At 38.1% G+C, this 23,731-nt stretch overlaps 3 protein-coding genes across 3 annotated transcripts; all 3 read right to left on the bottom strand.

Moving 5' to 3' along the window:
- Positions 1 to 319: 319 nt before the first annotated feature.
- Positions 320 to 4,760, bottom strand: LOC134629715 (solute carrier family 22 member 7-like). Its single transcript, XM_063477236.1, has 9 exons — positions 4,380 to 4,760; positions 4,160 to 4,263; positions 3,929 to 4,083; positions 3,123 to 3,291; positions 2,054 to 2,177; positions 1,735 to 1,844; positions 1,422 to 1,636; positions 638 to 746; positions 320 to 530 (listed from the first exon to the last, which is right to left on the bottom strand). Exons 1-9 carry the CDS (start codon positions 4,758 to 4,760, stop codon positions 320 to 322), a joined length of 1,578 nt encoding a protein of 525 aa, XP_063333306.1.
- A 2,077-nt stretch (positions 4,761 to 6,837) lies between these two features.
- Positions 6,838 to 12,302, bottom strand: LOC134629714 (solute carrier family 22 member 7-like). Its single transcript, XM_063477235.1, has 10 exons — positions 11,922 to 12,302; positions 11,727 to 11,830; positions 10,338 to 10,492; positions 9,990 to 10,158; positions 9,755 to 9,878; positions 9,554 to 9,663; positions 8,117 to 8,331; positions 7,319 to 7,427; positions 7,024 to 7,230; positions 6,838 to 6,913 (listed from the first exon to the last, which is right to left on the bottom strand). The coding sequence occupies exons 1-10, from the start codon at positions 12,300 to 12,302 to the stop codon at positions 6,838 to 6,840; spliced, it is 1,650 nt and encodes a 549-aa protein (XP_063333305.1).
- Positions 12,303 to 14,701: 2,399 nt separating this feature from the next.
- LOC134628569 (solute carrier family 22 member 7-like) lies at positions 14,702 to 21,728 on the bottom strand. Its single transcript, XM_063475276.1, has 9 exons — positions 21,348 to 21,728; positions 21,002 to 21,105; positions 16,736 to 16,890; positions 16,423 to 16,591; positions 16,208 to 16,331; positions 15,980 to 16,089; positions 15,291 to 15,505; positions 14,999 to 15,107; positions 14,702 to 14,912 (listed from the first exon to the last, which is right to left on the bottom strand). Exons 1-9 carry the CDS (start codon positions 21,726 to 21,728, stop codon positions 14,702 to 14,704), a joined length of 1,578 nt encoding a protein of 525 aa, XP_063331346.1.
- Positions 21,729 to 23,731: the final 2,003 nt, after the last annotated feature.

The following is a 23,731-nucleotide window of genomic DNA, read 5'->3' as shown; positions in this document are numbered from 1 at the left end:
AAGGTAAAATGTAACAGATTTAATGAAACTCAGTTTATTGGAAATATAACACTGTAACAATAATTTCTCACTTGGAAATGGTTCTTAAAGTGGACATTAGTAGGACTAAAACAGAAAAAAGTAAAAGTTGTGCGCATTTTAAGGAAACTGCTGCTTTATGCAATCATAGTAGTAGTGGTAGTGTAATTGATTTGGTTATTTGAAATCCTTTAAAGTTATGCAGTTTCTAGAGTAAACTGCACTTGAGTTCACAGAATAGACTGCACTTCGGCTGTAGAATATCTGATGGGCCGAACGAGTTCATGTCAGCCATTCTTTACTACTGCTTCTGTTCAATGTCTTCTATGGTCTCTGGCAGGCACCTGTTGCGGGTCTCTGAAAGCGTCCTTGCCACTATTCCCCCAAGTACAGCCACAAAGCACAAGACGATCTGTGGCAGCTCCGTCCAGACCTCATCCAGTAAGAGGATCATAGGAGCCACAGCTACGCCAAACCGAGCCATGAACGAGTTGTAACCCATACCATTCTGCCTGAAAGCATAAACATATTAGTCTTAATCAGAGGATCTTGCAAAAAAAGCGATGTCCTGAAGAGTTTATTCAAAAACAAAAGATTGGAATTAGGCGTGTAGAGTTACCTTACTACAGTCGGGTACAGCTCAGAGCTGTATAGCACTACAGTGGCAAAGGATGCTGAAGAAAACCCTTTTCCAATGATGGCTACCACAGTCGTGGCGACCGACATTTCTACAAAGAGCATCAGAATCATGATTACCGCCAAATTTGAACACAAACAAAGATGGTGTGTTAGTGTAACGGTGCAAACAGTGGTACAAAATGGAAAAAAAAGATTTAAAATACTGTGCAACAGTATTGAGTGATCCCTCATTTCTTTTTGATTTTCCATTTTCTTTCGATTTATCACTCCATGAGACGTGTTTTCGGTGCACAATGGCTTCTTGGTATTCACCCACTAAGACCGTTTTGGATGAGGCTTCGGTAGACTGATATAAATCTTTCAGGTCCTGTAAAAGGTCTTGGATATCTTAAGGACATGACATTCTGTTCTTGTGCTTTTTTTGTCCTCCACTTGTTCAGCTTCCTCAAATTTCTTTTAAGGACCCCCTGCACACCATGCTGAGATATGCCAGGTTTTACACTGATTTGGGAGTCATCTTGTTTGGGAAATGATACAAATTAAGGCTGTGTTGTCTTTGGTGTTTTCCATAAAGCCAATTAAAGAAATGGCACAAATAGCATGGGGTGGGGTGGGGGGGTTAGTTGTAGTTTATTTCAAAGATGTAAAACATACAACATTACCACCATTCCCTAAGTTGATAGTGACTGCAGTCTCTTCTTTAAAAAGATTTAATTTAAAACAACCCAAATCTTAGATCAAGCCTGTGATCAATAAGTGCCTACCTTTTGGTATCACAATATTGAGTCCAAGACAAATGGCAGTCATCAGCAAAGTTCCCACTATAGTGTGTCGCCTGCCTATCTTTTCCAGAAAGTAGAGGTTTGCCAGTTTGGCAGGAAGTTCAATTAATGCATAGGTAAACTGAGTGAGATAGATGTTGAGCCCGAAACCTGTGATTTTGAAGCTGATGCCGTAAAATGTAGTTGCAACGCAAAACCTAGGGACAGAGAAGGAAGCGGCTCGTTAGTGAACAATCTGTTGGTTTACAATTTATACGCAAGATTCAATACATTGTAAAGCCTTGGGAATGCAGACCATAATATACCAGTACGCAGGGCCAGTTTCCTCATCTCAGGTGTCCGAATCAGGTCGAGGTAAGAGTAGGTTCGATCTCGTTTCTCCGTCGTAACAATGGTGGATAGTGTCTGAAAGAATTCAAAGCCATTTGAGGTCAAGCTTCCATTTGCAACAATGCTGTGAAGATCAGAACAAAACCTACGATTACACTTAAATGAGGATACACTGTATTCTTTAGTGTCTTTGGTCACCTTCTTTGTGTTTAATTAGTGCCTATAATAACACCATAATGGATTCTACTTGGCTCCCTTGACTTAATCATCTGGAGCTTACAAACCTCTGTTTTAAGTGTGTGAATCGACTCTTCTGTCCGATTCATGTTGGCACAGTTTTTCAAATACATCTGAGCTTGCTCCAGCTTTCCATTGGCAATCAGCCACCTAGCCGACTCTGGCATCCACCTAATGTTAGGGGGGAATTATTATTATTATCATTTTTAACCCATATGTAGGCCTATTGCAATGCAGCATTTAAAATAAAAACAAATCTCAAATATCTGTTCAGATTGAGAGACAGTGAAGACTTGATAGAAGATTTTGAGCTAATAGTTGACCAATGAAGTTGGTTTTAATAAAACAGATTGCAGAAGCCATGACAACAGACAATGGTTCAAACATGGATGATAATAAGAAGAAACCATACATTCAGAATCTAAATGTCACACACTATAAAGAATTATGGTTCAGCTAAAAGTTATCAGTTCACTGTCCCTGTGATCATCACACCGCTTCATTTAAAATTTTTGTCAAGTTTTGTCACAGTTTTCAGGAGGTCAAAACTTCACTTGTGAGGTTTCAGGGAGCTTGACCTTTGACCACCAAGATCTATTCAGTTTATCCTTGAGTCCCAAGGTTTGTAAAGCATCAGTTACGTAGTCTTTGTATTCAGTTAATTATTCTTCCTTCAAGATCAAGTGTCTACACTTACCCAAAATCACTTCCTTCGAAGGCCACAATCCCAGAGTTTTGTTAAAATTTCACAACTAATTTCATAACTAATCTATCAGGACAAGGACAAGCAAGGATATGCACGCCATTTTTTGTTTCATATATGCAGTGGCAAGCTAGTGTTTAGTTACGGAGGAATCATCAAATTGTTTTAATGCTTAATTTTTCTAAGTTAAGTTTTGTTGTAAAAGGCAGAAATTGGGGTGCTTAAAATTTTACTATTACAACATTAGTATTATGTTATTAGATCGGTGCGCAAAATATTTTTAATCTTTGTTTGTCCTTCAACTCATGCATGACTAGATCGATGCTGGATGTTAACCAGTCACAGACTTCCAGGTGAAAGCGATTAAAGTGTACTGAAATGAGCCTCTGTTTAATGACATGCCTTAGTCATACCTCCAAGTGAAGATGCCCAAGATTAAAGGTAATGTAACACTGATTATCAGTCTCCTCCAATCATTCACAAAATAGGCAATAAGTGAAAACACTGTATTTCCAAACGTCCAGGATAAGCTGTCGATCACTCCCACAATCTTCCTGTGTTCAATGTCCACCCACTCCACACCTGAAATAAACAAGCAGTCGATTCATTTCTTAAGTAGCTTAATTAAAGAAAGCCTTTAGTATGATCCCTACCAGCAGCCTTAGAGGGGACACAATTCAAAGAACTTTTACATGAGCTGAAAAAATGTTGTTGCGCGCACACAAGCCAAAAGAGAGTGGGTGCCTCTATCCTCTATAGTGCAATATAATACTGTAATTTGGGAACGCGTTTCTGTCTTTTATGCAAAAATTTGGAATACAGTGTGCTCTCTCTGCGTCCCCCCCCCCCGAGTTGAAGCTGAACAGACGTCTGCAGCAGCTCATTTTGATCTTTTTTTTCCTTTTTAAATGACATTACTAAGCATACTGCACTACTCGTACTGCAAGTCAAAAGTTCACAGGACTACTGACTAAACACTGCCTGCCATCATGACCTGTTACGTGTAATCAATGTGTGCAAAGCTCCTCTGTTCTAGAAAAAAAAAAATAGATTTAAGATTTTTTTTTGCGATTACATTTAAAGCTTCAGTGTGCTCACAGCAGTCAACATGGCATTGAAATAGTAGATATTCCTATATTTTCTCCTCTGTGGCTTCTGAAGTGAAGATGATATAAGAACGGATACAGTGTATGTTTAGATGATGAAATGAAATAATTACTGAGGACTGCTGAAACGATGACGATGCCTGTGATGCAGAAGCCAGTGAGGAACCTCAGGACCGTGAACATCACGTAGGAAGTAGAAAAGGCGCTTGCAACAGCAAACACCATCCCAGACACGTATGATACCAGCAACATGATCCTTCTGCCATACCTATGGAAAAATCAGAAAGTCTCAATATTTGTTTTGGGTTTTTTTCAGTAGCTGGAACACTGGAAATCGCTGATACCTGTCACTCAGACTGCCAAAGGCCATCGCTCCAAACATGACTCCAACAAAGAAGATGGTAGCAGTTGCTTTGTTTTTCCCTCTTCTATCACACACCAAGTCCCACTTGTACAAAGAAAAAAAAGATGCTATTCTACATTTGGTTGTGGGATTATTTAATAATTAGGAACAAATACATTTTAATTTATTTCACAATAGAAAAAAAAGTACAAAAGAATCACCTCTGAGGTCAGAGTAGACTTGAAAGTAGTGTTATCGTACACCCATCCATTCTGGCACGGCACTGTACGCGCATCAGTGATGTGGGAAGTGTTAAATAGCAGATGATATTGAGGCTCCTGGAACATCTGACAGGAGCTTGGAGTCCCATCCTGCTTAACTGGAATAGTAACAAGAAGCCTCTCTGTCTGGGATAAATTCATAAAAATACCCCCACCATCCAGAGAGCTGATGTCACAGTGATGAGAGGGAACAGCTGCAATGAAATTGCTGAGCATGAAGTGGCAAGGCAGAGTGAAGCGGCCGATGAAACTGATAACAATGATCATTATCTGAAATCTTCCAAATCCGTTAATATCAGCAAGAACATTCTCAAACTTCATTGTGGCCTCCTGCTGTGAGCGAAATGTCTTCCTTTAAGGTTAAAAAGAAAAGGAAAGTCCTCAGTTGCTTGTAGCCTATATCTGAAACTAGCAAATCTTTGTTTGTTTGATTAATTTAAGGGCTTCTGGACTAGCTGTAATAAGTTAATGTTTTACCTGCCTTAACCAGTTAACTAATGTTTATCTATGTGACTGTAAATACAAGCTTCCACTAGTCTACTGCAGGGTCTCCATTGTTGACACAGCGGAATGACTCATCAATAATAAAGAAACTGTGATTCAGTGAAAATTCATGGGCAAACATGGGCAAAAGACAATTTGCATATAGTGGTTTTTGACCACTTTTTATTTACTTCCTTTAAATAATATAACAAAATAGCAAAAGTAGCAATGAAAAGAAAATGACTGTTGCTGTTACAAAAATGCGAGACAGGGTTCAATGCCATAAAAGTACAGAGAGTCCTGTTACAACAGGACATGAGCAAAAACAATAGGAATAAATGAAAAAAGCTGATGGAAAGCATTTCAAAGACATCAAGCTCTATTACATCATTTTATCTTTTTTTTGATAGCATCTCTGTTTCTTATTTTGTAAGGGACCAGCAGCAGTTAGGACTGATCAGTGCGCTAAGACTAAAGTTCTATGAGGTAATACTGTGATCTGTTGAAGGCACGCCAAATAATAGCATATATATTTTTGAGACCAAAATGTCACCTAATAAATTACTAACTACACCGTATGGTATGACCAGTTCTTGCTGGCGACATCTGAAACTTTTAAGGTGATTTGAAGTAAATTCAAACTGTAGCAAAATGTGGCAAATGTGGGCCACATACAGGAGCTGCTTGGCAATGGAAACCCATGCCACCAAGCTCCCAGTGTGCAGTTTTTGTGCTGATGATAATGCCAGTGGAGGTTTGGAGCTCTGCAGTTACTGAGTCAATCACAGAGTGCAGGTGATTTTTATGCCAACTTGGTGACCCTGCTGTGTAACTTTACATGGTCTGCCACTTTATGGCTGTGAGTTGCTGCGGTTCGTAAATGCTTCCACTTTACAATAATGCCGCTTACAGCTGATCGTGGAAAGACTGATTTTGTCCATATAGTGCATTTAGTGGAGATTCCTTCACTTTACACTGCAGTGCAAAAGCACAAACATGCTTAATCTTGATTTGAATTTGTCAATGATGGAAAATCTAGGAGGAAAGACCATGGTCATGTTTTTAAAAACAGACCACATGGCTAGGTTCTTGATTTTACACACCTGTGGCAACTGGTGAAAACATCTGAATTCAAAGATTAAGAGTTGTGGCAAAAGACACACTTTTGTCCATATATTGAGGAATGAGGAAATTTTAAATCTTGTGTGTTTTTATTATTTAGTGCTGTAGGACTGATGTGTTTGTCTTATATGAGGATCTTTAAGGTCAAAGGGCAGTTTGTCAGAGGAATAGAAATGTGGTTATTCCTATTGTATTTTAAACCACAGGATTCATGGCAGCTATCATGTATCAGTTTGCCTCTGTTTACAGCAAGTTACCACACTCGCTCTTGCACTTATAGATAAAATTTAATTTATAATAACTGTGGATCTCCTCATTTATCGTGCATAAAATCAACACCTCAAACACAAATATGTCATACAGTATTTGAAATTGGGTTTCAAGATTTATTTAGATTTATTTTTACTAAAGAACACAGACACATGACTCACAAGACAATCAGATTTAGAGCAAATAAATAAAATAATAACTGAATCTAACAAACCGTGCTTCTTCATTAGCTCAAGTTTCCTAACATACTCAATCTAATGAAAGGACTGAGATATTTGTGTTTTTTATAAATTTATAGCTACACAGCGGTATGTACTTAGATCACACATGTGAAAGGCACTGCATTTGTACCCTCTGCAACAACAAAGAAGAATTCTACTACAGCTAAATTTGGATATTTCCCCCATAAGGAGGTAAAAAGACTTCATATTCAACATGCATTGAACATGTGTAAAAGACACTGCTTATACATATGTTTAAACTGTTTGCTCCCATCAAGTTGCTGTGGTGACTTAGTGTAGTCCTATGGGGATTTTGATTGCACTGACAAAAACGCACAGGCAGGAGATTTCTCATCAGAGGCGGAGACTGATCGTCTTCTGAAATACAAAAGACATTTTCATTTTAAAATGTACATAATTTTATATACATTTTATAATGTTTATAATGTCTCATGTTTGGATGATTTTTCTACATTAAAGCCCAGTACCTTGTCTGTTCCACGTCCTCAATAGTCTCCGGTAAACGCACATTGTACGTCTCAGGGAGCAAAGAAGCTGACAGTCCGGCGCCTAAAGCCACCAGGGAAAAAACAAAACTTGGCAGATTCACCCACACGTCTTCAAGGAGCATGATCAAGGGGGATACAGCCACACCTACACGGGCCATAAAGGAACAGTATCCCAATCCATTTTGCCTGAATTACAAAAAGAAGAAAAAATAAAACAAATGTTGTGCTCTGATTATCAGGCAGCAAAATAAAAGACAATGTGCATTTTACTGACCTCATTACTGTGGGATAAAGCTCCGTTGTGTACAGAAAAACTATTGTAAAAGAGCCCTCTGAAAACATCTTGCCCAAAGCTCCCACAGCTGTCCGAAGATTCCCCATATCTGAAAAGAAAACACTATAATTCACCTTGTGTTCTAGTTAAGACTTTTCACGGAATTTATTAGAAGATTAAATACTAGAAATGCATAAGGACATTTAATCTTGCAGTTGTTTAAAGCTGCAGCTGATACTGATGCTGTGAACTGAAAGCAGACCTATTAGGATTTTCCTTACTTTTGATGGCAGATGCTCAAATTTAACAGCTCATCACATATTCAACTAATTATAATGAGCTAAAAGTTCAACCTTCAGACTAAACACTGAACATCTTAGATGTTTTGTTTCTAATTTATTATGTCAGAGATGGGGGGTAATTACTAATTCAACAATCTACTGTTTAAAGAAAACTGTTTCACTGGAAGAACTACATTGAAGAGGAGCTAACATGGTTTACTTCAGACACTGGATGAACTGGGCTGCGCCAAGACTAGTACAAGGAATTGTTATGAACTAGCAGCTTGAATCATGCAAACTACTCCAGAACAAAAGTGAATTATGTGTAGTCTTTGTCAGTCTGGTCAAATAATCATGGCTTGGTGCATGTGTTTCTCCAGACTGGGATGTTTATATGACTGTGTGCCTTCAGAAGTTCCTGACTTCATAACATTTGCCCTTGACAAATAATATAATACTAGAAAGTAAACTAATAAACTAAAATGAATACATCTACACATTTGAATGGATCATATACCTGCATGGATAAACACACTGCTGAATATAAGCAGCCCGGTCAAAATGAGCGTCCCGGCTTGATTCCACCTTCGACCTATTTTGTCTACGGTGAAAAAGACGAATCCTTTGGCTGGAATCTCTATGACACCATAGATGAACTGTGTGAGATAAATGTTCACACCAAATCCGCTGATATTCAAGCTGATTCCGTAATAAGCGAAGGCCACTCCAAACCTGCGAGCAAGACCAGACTTTTGTTATTTTAAAGTTAAACAGTTGTCCCAAAGAACAGTAGTTTCTCATTAGCTGCCTGGTGTTTGACATGGATAATAGTAAAACCACTGTTGTTAACCAGTGTTAGGGTTCAGCAAACATGATGTTGAAAAACCTGTTCTTGGCAGTTTATTCTAGTCAGTTAAAAAATTGTTTAGACATGAGATTTGGGCCAATGTTTTCAATGCAATTTTGCCGTTGACCTTTTGAAGGTTGCCTGGATGTCCTTGTTAGACTTTCCAACAAAAGGTGGAGGAGGTAAGGAGGGGTGGGGGCACAGTGCTTCTGCCACTGAGCTAACCAACTAGGCTGAGAGCTGAATTGCTCAAAAACAAAGACCCCAGAAATAATTTAGATGTAGTGTTGTCGTTGGAATAGATGTTCTCAATGTCATGAAAAACAGCTAAATTTCCTTAATGCAAAATTATGGTGGTGATATTTTTTACTTTTTCTAAATGTACCTCAGAGAAGAAAAAAACAACATCAACATCTGGCCTTCTACAGTTCCGTTTTTGCCATCATAACGGCCAGTGGTTTTAACCTGGGGGATAATGCCACCATTTCAACCAAGTTTACTGGTTGTAGCTAAGAGACACTGCATTGTTAAGTGGGCCTAATTGGGCATAGTTTTAATTTTTGAACTGAATAAATATACTGGTGCATCCCTATCATGGATATAGACAGCTGTCTCCAAATTTTAACCTCCTAGGACCTGGCGTCCACATATGTGGACATCACATTTTGGGTTATTTAGACTAAAATACTCAATTTTGCTCTACATGGGCCTGATATCTACTTACAAGGACATTATACTGCTACTGTTCTATCAAAATTTTAAACGAATATCCTCATATGTGGCTCTTATTTTTCTTAAAAACAAAAATAAGGTAAAAAAAAAATCTGGTAATTCTTTGTTTTTACATTCATCGGGCCCCAATATACCCAAATATCAAAGAGAAATGAAAAACGCATGTCGTGGAAGAGTTCGGGTCTTAGGAGGTTAAAGGTGGATCTTCTCAGGTTGAGGATCAAATATGCATTTCTCGGTTATAGTAATTATTCAATGAACCTCCCAATCACGGACATGGAAACCTTTGTCCACAGATTTAACCATCAGATATGTACTAATGAGCAAGTAGTTTATAAACTTATGTATAATGTTTTAAATGTTCAAGATAAATACCACACAATGCCACAAAGTAGAGCGCGCCTTCTCATTTTGGGGGTCTTCACGAGGTCCAAATAGGAATACTTTCTGTTTTCATCTTCTACAAGTATTACTGTAGACAGAACCTGTAGAGTAAAAAGGAAACTTTATTCAGAGAAAGGAGCTGTGAAGTGTACAGTTCTGTCTTGAAGTTAGCTGATTATGAAAATGTTGTACCTCAGGTTTTAAGTCAGCCATGACCTCCTCTCTGCCATTAACTGTTGCACATTTACTCAGGTAAAAATGAGCGTCATCCGTTTTTCCATTACTCATCAGCCACCTGGCAGACTCAGGGAGCCACCTATGAGAAAGAGCAATGAGAAGGTTGAGAAGGTCTTTTAAATACTTTTAGAAAGACAGGAACTAGTTTTCCCTGCATGAAAACTGAATAATGATATTAATTTGTCTTTACCACCAACAGAGCATAGCTGGAAACAGTGGGGAGATTACAGCAGCAGTCAGGAATCTCCAATCATTGATCAAATAGGCCAATCCAGGTAGAATAATACAACCAACACTCCAGTCCAAGCTCATTAAAACAGCCACTGTAGTCCGATGCCTGATATCCACCCATTCAAGACCTATGTGGAGGAATTTTATGTATTTTTTTTTATTAATAATGACACTGATTGAGATTACTGATAAAAATAAGGACTTTGAGCAAACCACACCTGTATGGGCATCATCTAAAAAAAATTTTTATTGTGTCAGTGTGATGTTTCATTTATTTTTTGTTTGATGAGAATGACAGGCAACTCACAGAGGACGAAGGAGTTTATACTTATTCCTGAGAGTCCGAGTCCAGTACAAAATCTCATTGTAGCAAACATTAGGAAATTATAGGACAAAGCGGTCGCTATCCCAAAAACGGAAGTTGCCATGTAAGACAACAGAAGTGTTTTTTTCCGGCCAAACCTGTAAAACAAATTTTTAAAAAATGACAGTCAAAGAATGTACGGAACACTTAATTAGATGAAAAAAAAAAGCCTAGATTACAACTGTTAAGAACACTTTATTTTCTCTTAATTTTTGAAGTTGAATGTTTTTTTAGCTCACTAAAATAAAAATAAATGTTAGACTTTTGAAAAAAATGGAAAAGCTAAAAAAAAATCCTTTGCACTTGGAAAAATAACTAAAATAAAATAAAGGAGGGAAGTAAGGAAATAATATTTGTTTCAGTATTTGTTAATTTGGCAAAACCTTTATTGCATACCAATGAGGTATTGATGGACATTTTTTATTAAGACTCTGGATGTCTACAAGACTGTGAGTCAACTGCTTTCAAAAAATACAATGAATTAAAAACTAAATGTCAAAATGAAATAAAATAAAAATTAATGAGAAAATAAAAAAAGTTAAAATAATTCTGGGCCCATTGTCACAGATGTTAAAAAAAGGCAGACCTAGCCATGCGGTCTGCCTTTTCAAACATTTGTGAATGAATGGGGCATTCAGAAGACCTCTTTGATTTTGAGTGTGACGTAATGGGATGCCACTGTTGCAACCAGTCAACCGTGAAGTGACCACACACCGCATAAGGCTCCAGAGCACCAAGTGCTGAGGGCCATAGCACATGAAAAAAGGGACACTATTGATAGAAGAACTGCAGAGCTCCAAACTTTCTCCAGCATCAACCTGGAGCTGGAACTTTACGGCTTTGCTTTTTGGGCACTTCCTGTATGGGTAATGTTTGTTTGGGCTTAATACCTTGTCAGTATAGTGTACTTTTACATAATTGAAATATTTCTTATAAAGAAAAAAAGTGAAATCCCTCTGACCTGAAGTATTTCAAAGAAGGTTGTTTTAAATATAAACTGTACTCTAGATAAAGGACCTTAGTGATGTTCTCCACTTTGTATCAAACCAGAGACAAAGCCAAACTGTCTTTGAGGCCTCTATGGAAGCATCCAAACTCACCTAATAGAGGGGCTTACTCCACCCTACTTGCAAAGTACCTGTGAATGATTACTTTTGGCAATACAACTTTGTTCTTTACTATCTAGGACTCATCATAATATTTGGCAATGCACACCCAGATCAATACAGACTTGTCACCATAGTTGTACTTGTACAAAAAAATGTTAAGCATAGTTGATTTTATTATTCAGTGTATTTGTGCTCGATTTTAAAGGTGATGACATGGACTCACCTGTCACTAAGGAAGCCAAATATTCCTGATCCTGACATGACCCCCACAAAGAATATGGTGGCTGTGGCTCTGTTCATTGTTTTCTTGTCACAAACCAGATCCCACTATAAAGGGAACAGAGACAAAAGGAAAACATTGGCTAATTCAGGACTGGTATTAATTTCCTGCTTTTTAAATGGAAATATTGATCCTCACCTCTGTAGCCAGAGTAGATCTGAAGATGGTGGTGTCATATATCCAACCATTCTGGCATGGCACTGTGGGTATGTAGGTTAAGTTGGAAGAGTTTGACAGCAGTTGATACTGAGGCTCTGCAAACATCTGACAGGAGCTCAAACTCCCATCCTGCTCAAAAGGAATGCTAACATTGAGCCTCTCTTCCAAAGATAAATTCCTGAAAACACCTCCATTATTCTGAGACCTGATGTCACAGTGGTGAGAGGGAATAAATGTAATAAAATTATTCAGCAGGAAGTTAAATGGTAAAGTCAGCCGTGGAATTACTGACAAGAGGATTGTTCTTAGTTGGAATCTTCCAAAACCATTGATCTCTGCCAGCACATTGTCAAACCTCATCTTGGAAAACAAAATAGACACAAACTAGAGAATAACCTGAAGCAAATACCTTCAGGAGCACAAAATATATTTTCATAGTGAGCCACAAGCCGCTTTTATTCCATTAAGTGTTCTTGGTTAATGGTCAGCTGATGTTCAATGTGTTAATTTGTTGTTAGGCAGTATGAAAAAAATAAACTGAACTCAGTGAACCGTAGAAGTAAATAAATAATTTTCAAAGAAAGCTGTAACTTTAGTGATAAAGTACCAAGGTCCAAAGTTTAAAGAAATGTGTATTGGCTGAGTTTAATACAAGAAATTTCCAGTGGGGAAAATGTCATTCTATTTTTCCCTTTTGGTCAATACCTGTAACATCTTTATGTATTAAAGCATATTTTTGCTATATTGACTTGAGTCATTGGCTCCCTGTTAAATCCAGAATTGAATTTAAAATCCTCCTCCTCAAATACAAGGTCTTGAAGAATCTTGCCCCATCACATCTTAATGACCTTATGGTACTGTTTCACCCCATTAGACTGCAGGCTTACTTGTGGTTCCTACAGTATTTAAAAGTAGAGTGGGAGGCAGAGCCTTCAGTTTTCAGGCCCCTCTTCTATGGAACCAGCTTCCAGTTTGGATTCGGGAGACAGACGCTATATCCACCTTTAAAATTAGGCTTAAAACATTCCTTTTTGCTAAAGCATATAGTTAGGGCTGGATCAGATGACCCTGGATCCTCCCTTAGTTACGGTGGAATAGGTCTAGGCTGCTGGGAGATTCCCATGATGAAGTGTTTCTTCTTCACTCACCTTTTTTTACTGTGTTATATGCCACTCTGCATTTAATCATGAATTATTATTAATCTCTGCCTTCCTCCCACAGCATGCCTTATTTCCAGTCTTAATCGACTCGAGAGTTTTTCCTTCCTACTGTTGCCAAATCGCTTGCTCATCAACAGGGGGTCATATGATTATTGGGGTTTTTCTCTCTTTTCTTTGTATTATTGTAGGGTCTTTACCTTACAGTATAAGGTGTCTTGAGGCAACTGTTGTTGTGATTTAGCGCTATATAAATAAAACTATATTGAATTGAATTAACTTAGAATGAAACAAAATGAAGCCAACATCCAAGGAAAAGCCTTGAAATGTCCTTCAAGAAGCCTGGAGAACTATTCCTGAAGATTATTGAAAGAAATTACAAGAGAGGATGTCTAAGAGACCTCTTAATTTAATGTGAACAGAGATGAAGCTGAATACATACATTCCCTAACCCTTCTCATCAAACTCACAGAACAGAAGGTCTAAAATTACATATATGCTTTTGACAAAACTTGATACAGAGCTGACATTTTGTTTGCTTCCAGCTGCTTGTAGGCCTCTTTCTTCTAGACTGATGAATTATTCAGCAACTCAGTCAGTGAAAGTTGCCAAAATGACACTTGCACACATATACAGATGTGAAGTCATGCTATTAATTATAATGAGAATGACTGGTTACAATCTAAGGCCAACTGACAATGAATAGTTTGTGATAACACAAATTACTTGTGACATACAGATAATTCTTAGGCATGTAGGCATTTGTAGCAGTGCACCTATCATGACCTAATATGCTCATGTGCAGACTTTACCCACCTGGAGAGTCTTCTTCAGTTATGTAAATGACCTGACAAAAAGCTGTATAACGTAGAAACTATAATTCTAACAAGTCTGGTGCACTTGCAACTTGTGTGCACCTAACAGGCCAAACATTTACTTTATATTGAGGATGGTAGGATGGAAATTTACTAATTTTTTTAAAAAAAAAAGCATGCATGGAAAGTAGAAGTAAATAAAGCATGGAAGTAAATAAACGTAATAAAGTAAAGTAAGCATCACCATCGATTCACTATCAATACCAGCCTATCTTTTCATTTGCTAATGAAATGTGTCGTATACAGTGAAACATGACAAGACTAGAAAGCATTTTGCTACGAGCTGTCTCATTACAAAAATGAAAAAACAAACAAACAAAAAACAAGTGAATAATAGTGGTGTTAACATTACGTTTATTGACACTGGTTGAGCATTTCAACAATGGTGATCTTTGAAATTGTAACATGGTAACTTTGCTGTTTAAAAATCAGTTAAGATCCAGTCATTATAACAGTCTTATTATTGATGATTATTATTGTGTTTTTCTTATTGAATCTCCTTCCTTGGTGACTGTCTCCTGCAATATAAATAAGACTTCAGTTAGTCATTTGACCTTACATGCAGACATCAGGACATAGAATGTAATGTGTATTTTGGACTTTGATAAACAGTAAGCTGCAGTTTACTGGATTATTGTTTCGTGGGGAGTTTCTGTTAATGGTTGATCCTTTAGCTTTAGTTTGGATACTGAATTACATGCTGTGATGCTTTAACACTCTTTTCTCTTTACCTTGGTTTCTCAATATCGTCGATGAACTCTGGCAGTCGGGTGTTTAATGTTTCAGGCAGAAGTGAAGCAACAAAACCAGTTCCAACTGCCACTGCACAATAAGTGGCTGCAGGGAGGAGATGCCACAGATCTTCCAATAGTACAATGAGTGGAGAAATGGACACGCCCAGTCGTGCCAGAAATGAGGTGTAGCCTAAGCCATTTTGTCTAAAAAGATCAAACCACTGAGGTTAATGCAAACCTTTCATACGAATAATTAAAACAAGGCAGAAGAAAGTTTTTTGTGGACTAACCGTACGACCGTAGGGTAAAGCTCAGTTGTGTAAAGATACATGATAGTGAACGAGGCCTCTGACATAGATTTTCCAAGAACTGCCACAACAGTACGAACAGTCCATTTATCTAAGGAGAACAGGATAGAGAAAATTTTCAGGTGAGAGAACACATCCACCAAAGACCAATGCTCTATCTTATAATTTCTAAAGAGTGATCCTGCTTACCACCAGAAATGAATGCATACATTCATATCAACTCTCAACGGCAGAAATAAACAGTTAAATGTACGAGAAATGTAAGAGAAATGACCTTTTGGAACAAAGATGTTGATGAAGAGACAGAGACCAGTTAATAGCATGGAACCCATCTGGCCATGCTTTCTCCCAACTTTCTCCAGGAAGTAATAGACGCCAATCTTCATGGGCATTTCAATGGATGCAAATATGAACTGTGTTAGGTATGGGTTCAGTCCAAATCCTGTGATATTAAGAGTTATTCCATAGTATGTAAATGCAACGCCAAACCTAGAAAAGGGGGAGAAGAAAGACTTAAATTTAGGCTGATAAATAAAGGGGTAAATACAAATTTCCTCAAAAAACCCCAAACATGATTGCAACTCTCATTTAAATATCATGTCACTTGACAGGATTTTTTACACTATATGCTAGAACAAAATCAAAAGCTGTGTAAATTTCCCAGTGTCAAAAATGACAAAAATAACAATTGCTTTATATCCGTGAGATAGCTCAAAGGCTTTAACATCTTTGTCCCAAATACAATTTGGCCCATTTGTCTATTTAATAATCCACCCATAATGGTCACTTAAGATAGCAAAAATACACACACAAACACACACACAGAGAAAAGATAGTTAACTGTTTTTAAAGTGCTTTTGGTAGAAAATGCACACATATGATGAATATCTGTAAGAAATCAATTTGCCTTTTCCCAAAAAGCTGAACTATCTCCTAACTCCAAACCATTAAACCGAAACTTACCATAGCATTCCTGAGTATATAGCAAGTTTTCTAATATTTGGGGTTCTGAAAAGATCTACAAAAGTGTACTTCTTAGCGCCATGTTCAGTTTCTGCACATTCCAGTAATGTCTGTGAGAAAGCCAGGGAAACATAATGTGAATGTTCATTTACAAAGCCCCCTTTTTGTCTTATTTTACAGTAAGACTGTCGGCTAATAAAAAAAGCAAAAAAACATTTTGCGATGTACCGCTGGTGTGATGGTGGCCATGCACTTGGATCTGTTGTTCATCTTAGCACATTTCATTATGTAATGATGAGCAGCATCTGTCTTTCCTTTGGCTACAAGCCACCTAGCAGACTCTGGAAGCCACCTAAATCAACAAACATGGTGAGTTTAGCATCTGATCAAAATCCAGTGAGATTAAGGATACTTTGCAAAGTCAGCAAATAAAACTTAAATACCTCCAAGCAATGATAGACAGAATCAGGGGGGAGGTAACTGCTAGAATCAGCTTCCTCCACTCGTTTACAAAATATGCAATGCCAACCAGGATCCAGTTCCCAATTGTCCAATCCAGGCTTATGATCACACCAGAGAAAGTCCTGTGTTCAATGCTAAACCATTCAACATCTGCAGAAACATTAGCACAGGTAAAAAAAAAAAAAAAAAAATTGTGCAAATTCTTGAAAGAGAAACAGACTATGCCTGTAAACATGAACCAGGCTATAATGTTTCAGTCATAGGTTAGCACAGTTTTAACAATATCCTGCTTACTCAAAACAATGGCCATGATGCTTATTCCTGCGAGTGACATGCCCGTAAAAAATCTCAAGATGACAAACATTACATACGAGGTGGAGAATGCACTCAGCACTGCGAATATCAAGGATGACAGATAAGACACGAGCAGAAGAGGACGTCGCCCAAACCTGGTCATGAACAGAAAAAGCATGAAGTAATGACTGTGCTCACAGCTGTGGGGTAAACCTCTCACATGTATATATTTTAGTGCTGTCAGTGTTAATCTTGTTAAAATGATGTTAACGCCATAACCGTATTAACGCGGCAAATCTCCATTAGCGAGTTAGCGCGGATCGCCCCGTGCGTGGGGCAGCACGGCGCCGTTAACGCTGACAGCACTAATATATTTATAATTCGCAAGACGGTTTTATTTTGCAACACTTCAACATCTCTCTTATTGATCTTATATATATATATATATATATATATATATATATATATATATATATATATATATATATGTCTGTATCCAAGTTGGCATTGGTAATGGTACTGGTAGAGATTGAAACAAGTCAGACCTGGAAAATAAAAATAAAATAATAAATTTCTGGTCATTTTGTCCACTATACTAGTACATTTAAAAAAAAACCTGGAATATTATGGAATATAATTTCATTTAAAGCAGTAAAATTTTTGAATTAAATCAACCATGTTCTATATTCATTACAAGGTGATGTGAAATATTTCAAGTCTTCCTCTTTTCTTTCTTTTTTTTTTTTTATGTGTGATATTATCAGTGTTGGGAAGGTTACTTTAAAATTGTATTCCGCTACAGATTACAGAATACATGCCCCAAAATGTATTTTGTAACGTATTCCGTTACGTTACTCAGTGAGAGTAACGTATTCTGAATACTTTGGATTACTTAATATATTATCATGCTTTTTACAACTACACGAATGTACTATTGCTGTGTGATTTATTGCTTTTACTGAAGGTTATTCATCATAGCAATGCCAACTAGATTTTTAAATCTTAATATAAAATGAGTAACAGGGTGGACATTAGGTAAGGCTGCACTTTTTTCAGTGATCTTGTATAGAAAACTATTCCGAGCGTATATAAAACAGGTCCGCAGTGTTGGGGAGTAACGGAATACATTAACCACAGTTACATATTTAAAATACGATTAACTGTATTCAGTTACAGTTACCGTTTAAAAAGGTGGTATTCAGAATACAGTTACTTTGTTGAAATAAAGGGATTACACGGCGGTCTTTTCCTGTTTCATATGTTAGGCTATGCTCTCTCTATTTTTGGTAATTTCACGCCGGTGGAAACCCAAACAAAACACGTATTAAGAGGCTCAAATGCCTGTGTCTCATAATGACGTGAAGAAATATTTTTTAATATCATTTAATATGAAGGCAATAGGCAGAGTGTTACAGGCATCGCCCTAAAGAATGTAGCTTCATGGGCAGTGTAGTCCGTGCTGCAGGGAGAATGGACTGCCATACCCGTTACGTGTCTGTGAGCGAGGGAGGGAGAAAAAGGAAAGTGGAAAAGTACGAGCTGTCACCGAGCAGAAACGGGAGCTGGAAGCATGTAAATATAATAATAACCACTGCAGCCAAAAAGAGTGCCTGACAAGCCCAGTTGTAAGTAAGCTATTAAGACTCGGCTGTACACTGTAGCTGTGTCCAAATTCATGGGCTGCATCCTCCTGAGGACCCGGCCTTCGCGGTCTACGTGGGCCGGGTCCTCAGAAGGTCGGGTAGGCCGGAAGTAAACGGCTGGGGAAATTGGACGGTCTAGCCTTCTGATTAGCGTCACCGCTGTCTCGGTGGAGTTTAATAAACTCGGCCGTCTGCTCCTTGCTATCTAAAAGATAACAGGACACTGGCGTAAATTCTTCTGTTTAATCAGTTTTCTGTTTGACGTTTATTCAGCGGTGTAAAAACCAAGGAGGAACCCACCCAGGGGATTAATAAAGTTTTATTTTATCTAATTTAATCTAATAACTTTAATCTCAGCCAAACCGGTTTACTCACGAACAAATAAAACACTGAAAAAAGCCAAACAATAACATTTTTAGGTTGTCTAAGTGACTTATATATTACGTTTAACCTGAGTATCAAAAGTCCACGGTGATCTGAAAATGATGTGCCGGGAGTTGTGCCGTTCTCGGCGGCTTCAGTGACCCTCGAGCTCTCGGCTAGCTATCGAGCTGGTGGGTAACAGAGGTCTCCGAAAACGTCGAAGCACTTTTGCAAATATGCGATATCTTGATAAACTGAGCAGATATTTCAAGTTTACACACCCACATTCTTGCCTGAAAATATGTTAAAAGTTTATTTTGTGACCCAGAAAGATTAATAAGAGTAATTTTAAAACTTAGTAGCGGCCGCCATTACTGGAAACTGGAGTTTGGCTGGGCCGCGCTACGAATTCTGGGATATGGTGGGCCACGAAGGACACACCCGACCCATCCTTCAAATTCAGGGAAAAGGAGGACGCATTTGTCGGCTGCATTCGGAGGAGTCTACGAATTTGGACAGCCTTCGGCGCATCGCTGTGACGTAATCGGTCTACAAATGCGTCCTCAGGAGGATGCAGCCCATGAATTTGGACACAGCTCTTGTTCGTGTTTTCCTCCGAAACAATAAGTTCCGTTGGAGCAGCCTTTCAACACCTCTCTCTGTGTCTCACTAGCAAAGTTGACCCAGACAACAAAGTAAAGCTAGTTTTCGGCTACGAGCCCGTATTAAGGCGTAAAACCGTAAAGTGACCTCTGGCTAATACGGTGGGTTCCGTGTCGGGCTCATAGCCGAAAACTAGCTTTACTTTGTTGTCTGGGTCAACTTTGCTAGTGAGAGACAGAGAGAGGCATTGAAAGGCTGCTCCAGCGGAACTTATTGTTTCGGACGAAAACACGAACACAGTGTACAGTCGAGTCTTAATAGCTTACTTACAACTGGGCTCGTCAGGCACTCTTCTTGGCTGCAGTGGTTATTATTATATTTACATGCTTCCAGCTCCCGTTTCTGCTCGGTGACAACTCGTACTTTTCCACTCTCCTTTTTCTCCCTCCCTCGCTCACAGACACATAACGGGCAGTCCATTCTCCCTGCAGCACAGACTACACTGCCCATGAGGCTACATTGTTTAGGGCTATGCCTGTAACACTCTGCCAATTGCCTTCATATTAAATCATTTTGTGAATAATTTTTTAAAAATATTTCTTCACGTTATTATGCGGGCCGCAAGTAGGGGTGACATGGGCCGTGAGATTGAGACACAGGCATTAGAGCCTCTTAATGCGTGTTTTGTTTTGGTTTCCACCGGCGTGGAATTACCAAAAATAGAGAGGGCATAGCCGTACATATGAAACAGAAAAAGACCGCCGTGTAATCCATTTATTTCAACAAAGTAACTGTATTCTAAATACCACCTTTTTAAACAGTAACTGTAACGGAATACAGTTACTCGTATTTTGTATTTTAAATACGTAACGGCGGTACATGTATTCCGTTACTCCCCAACACTGAATATTATAGCTTATTATCTAATGAAAATGATGAATCTAGTATCTCATATTTCCTACCATCCACAAAAAACGACTGACAAGACAGGAACGCCCAACTTTTGGCATGGAGGTGATCGGCTTGTGGTATTACTGAGATATTATTAAAGTTTTGATTACTTTGCTTTGGTTTTTTTGAATTGAGTATTTCTCAACTTCTCAACCTCACAGTTTATATGTGGGGTTCAGATCAATCAGTAAATTGGTTGCCCAATCGAAGTGTGTAGCAGGTGCAGCGTCTATGTCCTGCTGGAAAAAAGAAAATTGTCATCTCTATAAAGCTTCTCAGTAGAAGGAAGCATGCAGTACTCTAAAATCTCCTTGCAGATGACTCCACTGGTGGACCAAGCACCACCAGCACGAACCGATGATACAGTGTCCCAAATCATCAGACTAAGGACTTCAAACATCTTGAAATCTGAGCTTCTCCAGTTTTTATTCAGATTCATTGATTTACAGATGAAATCTGAAAATCATTTTCTAAATGCACTTGTAACAGCCTCAGTCGACTCATTGTGAACCTCTGTACTGAACTAATTCGAGAAATGCACTGTGTTTATGCTGATTTAATACTAATTTTCTCAGACTTACTGGATAAGGGATTTTCATGAGATTTAAGCCTTAATCATCAAAATTATCACAAAAATGATTTAAAATATTTCACAATGTAGAGTGTATATGAGAAGAACTAGTATTTTTGACCATTTAACCCTTACCTGTCACTGAGAAACCCAAAAACTGGGGCTCCAACCATAACACCAATAAAGAAAAGGGTTGCAGTTGCCTTGTTCATACCTTTTCTGCTGCACACAAGATCCCACTGCAAATAATCGTTAAAATATTACAATATGTGATTTTACAGTTGCATCTTCTGGAAAGTAAACAATAATTAAATGAATGATGCCTGGGAAATTACATTTAGCTAGTTGGATTATTTTCTGTAGATAATAAACTGAATATAAAATTATATCCTTAATGTTAGCAAAAGAAAATTTGTTCTTTAAAAAAAATCCAAATGACTGTGTAAAATGTCTCTGTTCAACATAACTAATTCTCACTTACCTCTGTTGCCAAAGTAGACTTGAAGGTGCTTTTGTCATACACCCATCCATTTTGACACTGAACAGTAAATGAGCCTTTGCTGCTGTTTGAGCCTAACAGATATTCATATTGGGGCTCTGAAAACATCTGACAGGAGCTTGGAGTCCCATCCCGCTCTGCTGGAATACCAACGGCTAATTTCTGATCTAAAGTTAAATTTCCAAAGACAGCTCCATTATCCAGAGCATCGATGTTGCAGTGATGCGAAGGAACAGCTGCCATGAAATTATTCAGCAGAAAGTGACATGGCAAAGTAATTCGAGACAGGACCTGAATCAAGACTAGAGCAATTTGGAATTTTCCAAATCCATTAATTTCTGCAAGAATGCTGTCAAATTTCATTTTGCTGTGCTTCCTGTATCTCCGGGAGGACAAATGCTCTAAAAGTCAAGTGAAGTAGAGTATCACTCACTATAAAGGACACATTCACCAGCACAATGTTAATAATTAAAATTAATACCAAAAGCATGTATTAATAATGTAACTTAACTGTACCCAGTACGATACAGTTACTCAATCAAACACTGGCTTTGCTTTGATCAGTTATAAGGCTGATATGTTTATTCAAATGCTCTAATAGTCAGCTATAGGAATATTAAACAGATCTGCTACAATCTGCACAATAAAAACTTGGATGAGAACATAACAAATAAAAGCATTTCTGAAAATTTGGCATCCAAAAGCAAGAGCTCCCTTTACAGCAGAACCAACATAATTACAACATTTTTCAATCCCCCCCCCCAAAAAAAGAAAAAAAAAAAAACTAAACTGATTTTATCATTAACAAACCTTTTGCAGACAGATATGGTTTAATATTTGGCAAAGCTGTGCTATGGAAACAGGTAGCAGTGAGGTGGCTTCCCTTGGCACAATGACGACGTTAGTTAAAGTCATTTACAGATGTCTGCCAAGCTCAGCACGTCCTCCCACTGGACAGCACTTAAAATGACATGCTGTGTGGCAATAAAATAAAATAAAGAACTACCAAGTGTCAACGACCTTGGTCTGAGGACCCAGGGTCCGTGAACAGTATGAACTCTTATTATATTATATTATATGTGTTTTAGCTGCACTGTGCTGCTGTTCTGTGTCCACGTTTGTATGTAGGCAGGTGCGCGTGTATGTGCAGCTGTTTCCTGTAGGGTCAAGTGACAGGTACCTTCAGGCCTGGTGGGTGTGGCCCTGCAAGGGGGCTGGCCACACCTGAAGACCATTGCCACACACCTGCTGCTGATCAGGCTCGTTGGGGGAGCTATTTAAGGAAGACACAGCATGGGAGTCAGGGGAATGCATGGGGATTATTTGTGTGAATATTTACTGCACTGTAAATAAATACACCGTTCACCACACGGAGTCCAGCATTTAGGTCCTCCTTTCCCCACATCCCCACGGTCTGCCAGCGCTAACCGTGACACCAAGTGACACATAAGACTTCAGTGTTTGTGTTTTAATGGAGACAAGAAACAAAGAGTACGCTGAGTAGCACAAAAATGAAACATAAGTGAGTGTGACACACTAGGAAAACATTTTTTTTTTATAAATTTTCCTCTATATACTGCCGCAGTGGATTTTAAAAGAGGGAGAATGCAGACTTTTGGTTTTAATTCAAAGGGTTCAACAAAATTATTGTATTAACTGCTTAGAAATTACTGACAGTTTTATAATTTTATAACAGCTCATTTTAAGAGATTCAGAAGTAATTATACAACTGACTGACAAACAACTGACTGTTCTACATTAAACCACCAGAATTAAAGATCAGGCTCTGATTCCAGGTGAAGTGCTGAATCTGCATGAAATATCTTTATACTGGAATTCTCAGTATGAGGTCCAAAGAGACGTTTCAAATGAAAGCTTTTCTTTAGCTGCTGGCTAAAGAAAAACAAAATAAACCTATTAAAGTGACAGCAAAAACTTTAGGAAGGGCCAAATCAACAGTCTGGTCTATTCTATAAAAGAATGAATGTACTGACAAGCTTATCAACACCAAAAGAAGCCCACAGAAGACTATCAAAGTACGTAATAAGGACAGATTTATTTCCAGAATTAGGAGGAAAAAAGCTTCACAACATCTAAACATGTCAAGGACAATCTCAAGGAAGTACGTGTGTCATTGCTAAAGTTAATGCTAATGATGGGAAGAAAAAATACAAAGGAGCACAAAATGGGACATGGGATACTCTTCAATGACCAAGTTACTCATGTGATATCAATCCAACAGAGGATGTGTTTCAGTTATTAAATACAAAACTGTGGGCAGAAAAGCCCACAAACAACTGTAAAGAATTTTTAAAAAAGTCTTATGTTTAAATTTATATTACAGTAGTTTGTCCAATTTGTTTGAG

Source organism: Pelmatolapia mariae, linkage group LG6, assembly GCF_036321145.2.
Source record: "Pelmatolapia mariae isolate MD_Pm_ZW linkage group LG6, Pm_UMD_F_2, whole genome shotgun sequence".
In the NCBI taxonomy this organism is placed as follows: Eukaryota; Metazoa; Chordata; class Actinopteri; order Cichliformes; family Cichlidae; genus Pelmatolapia; species Pelmatolapia mariae.
The sequence above is the reverse complement of the archived record's forward strand: the minus strand, read 5'-3'. Positions and strand labels throughout refer to the sequence as shown.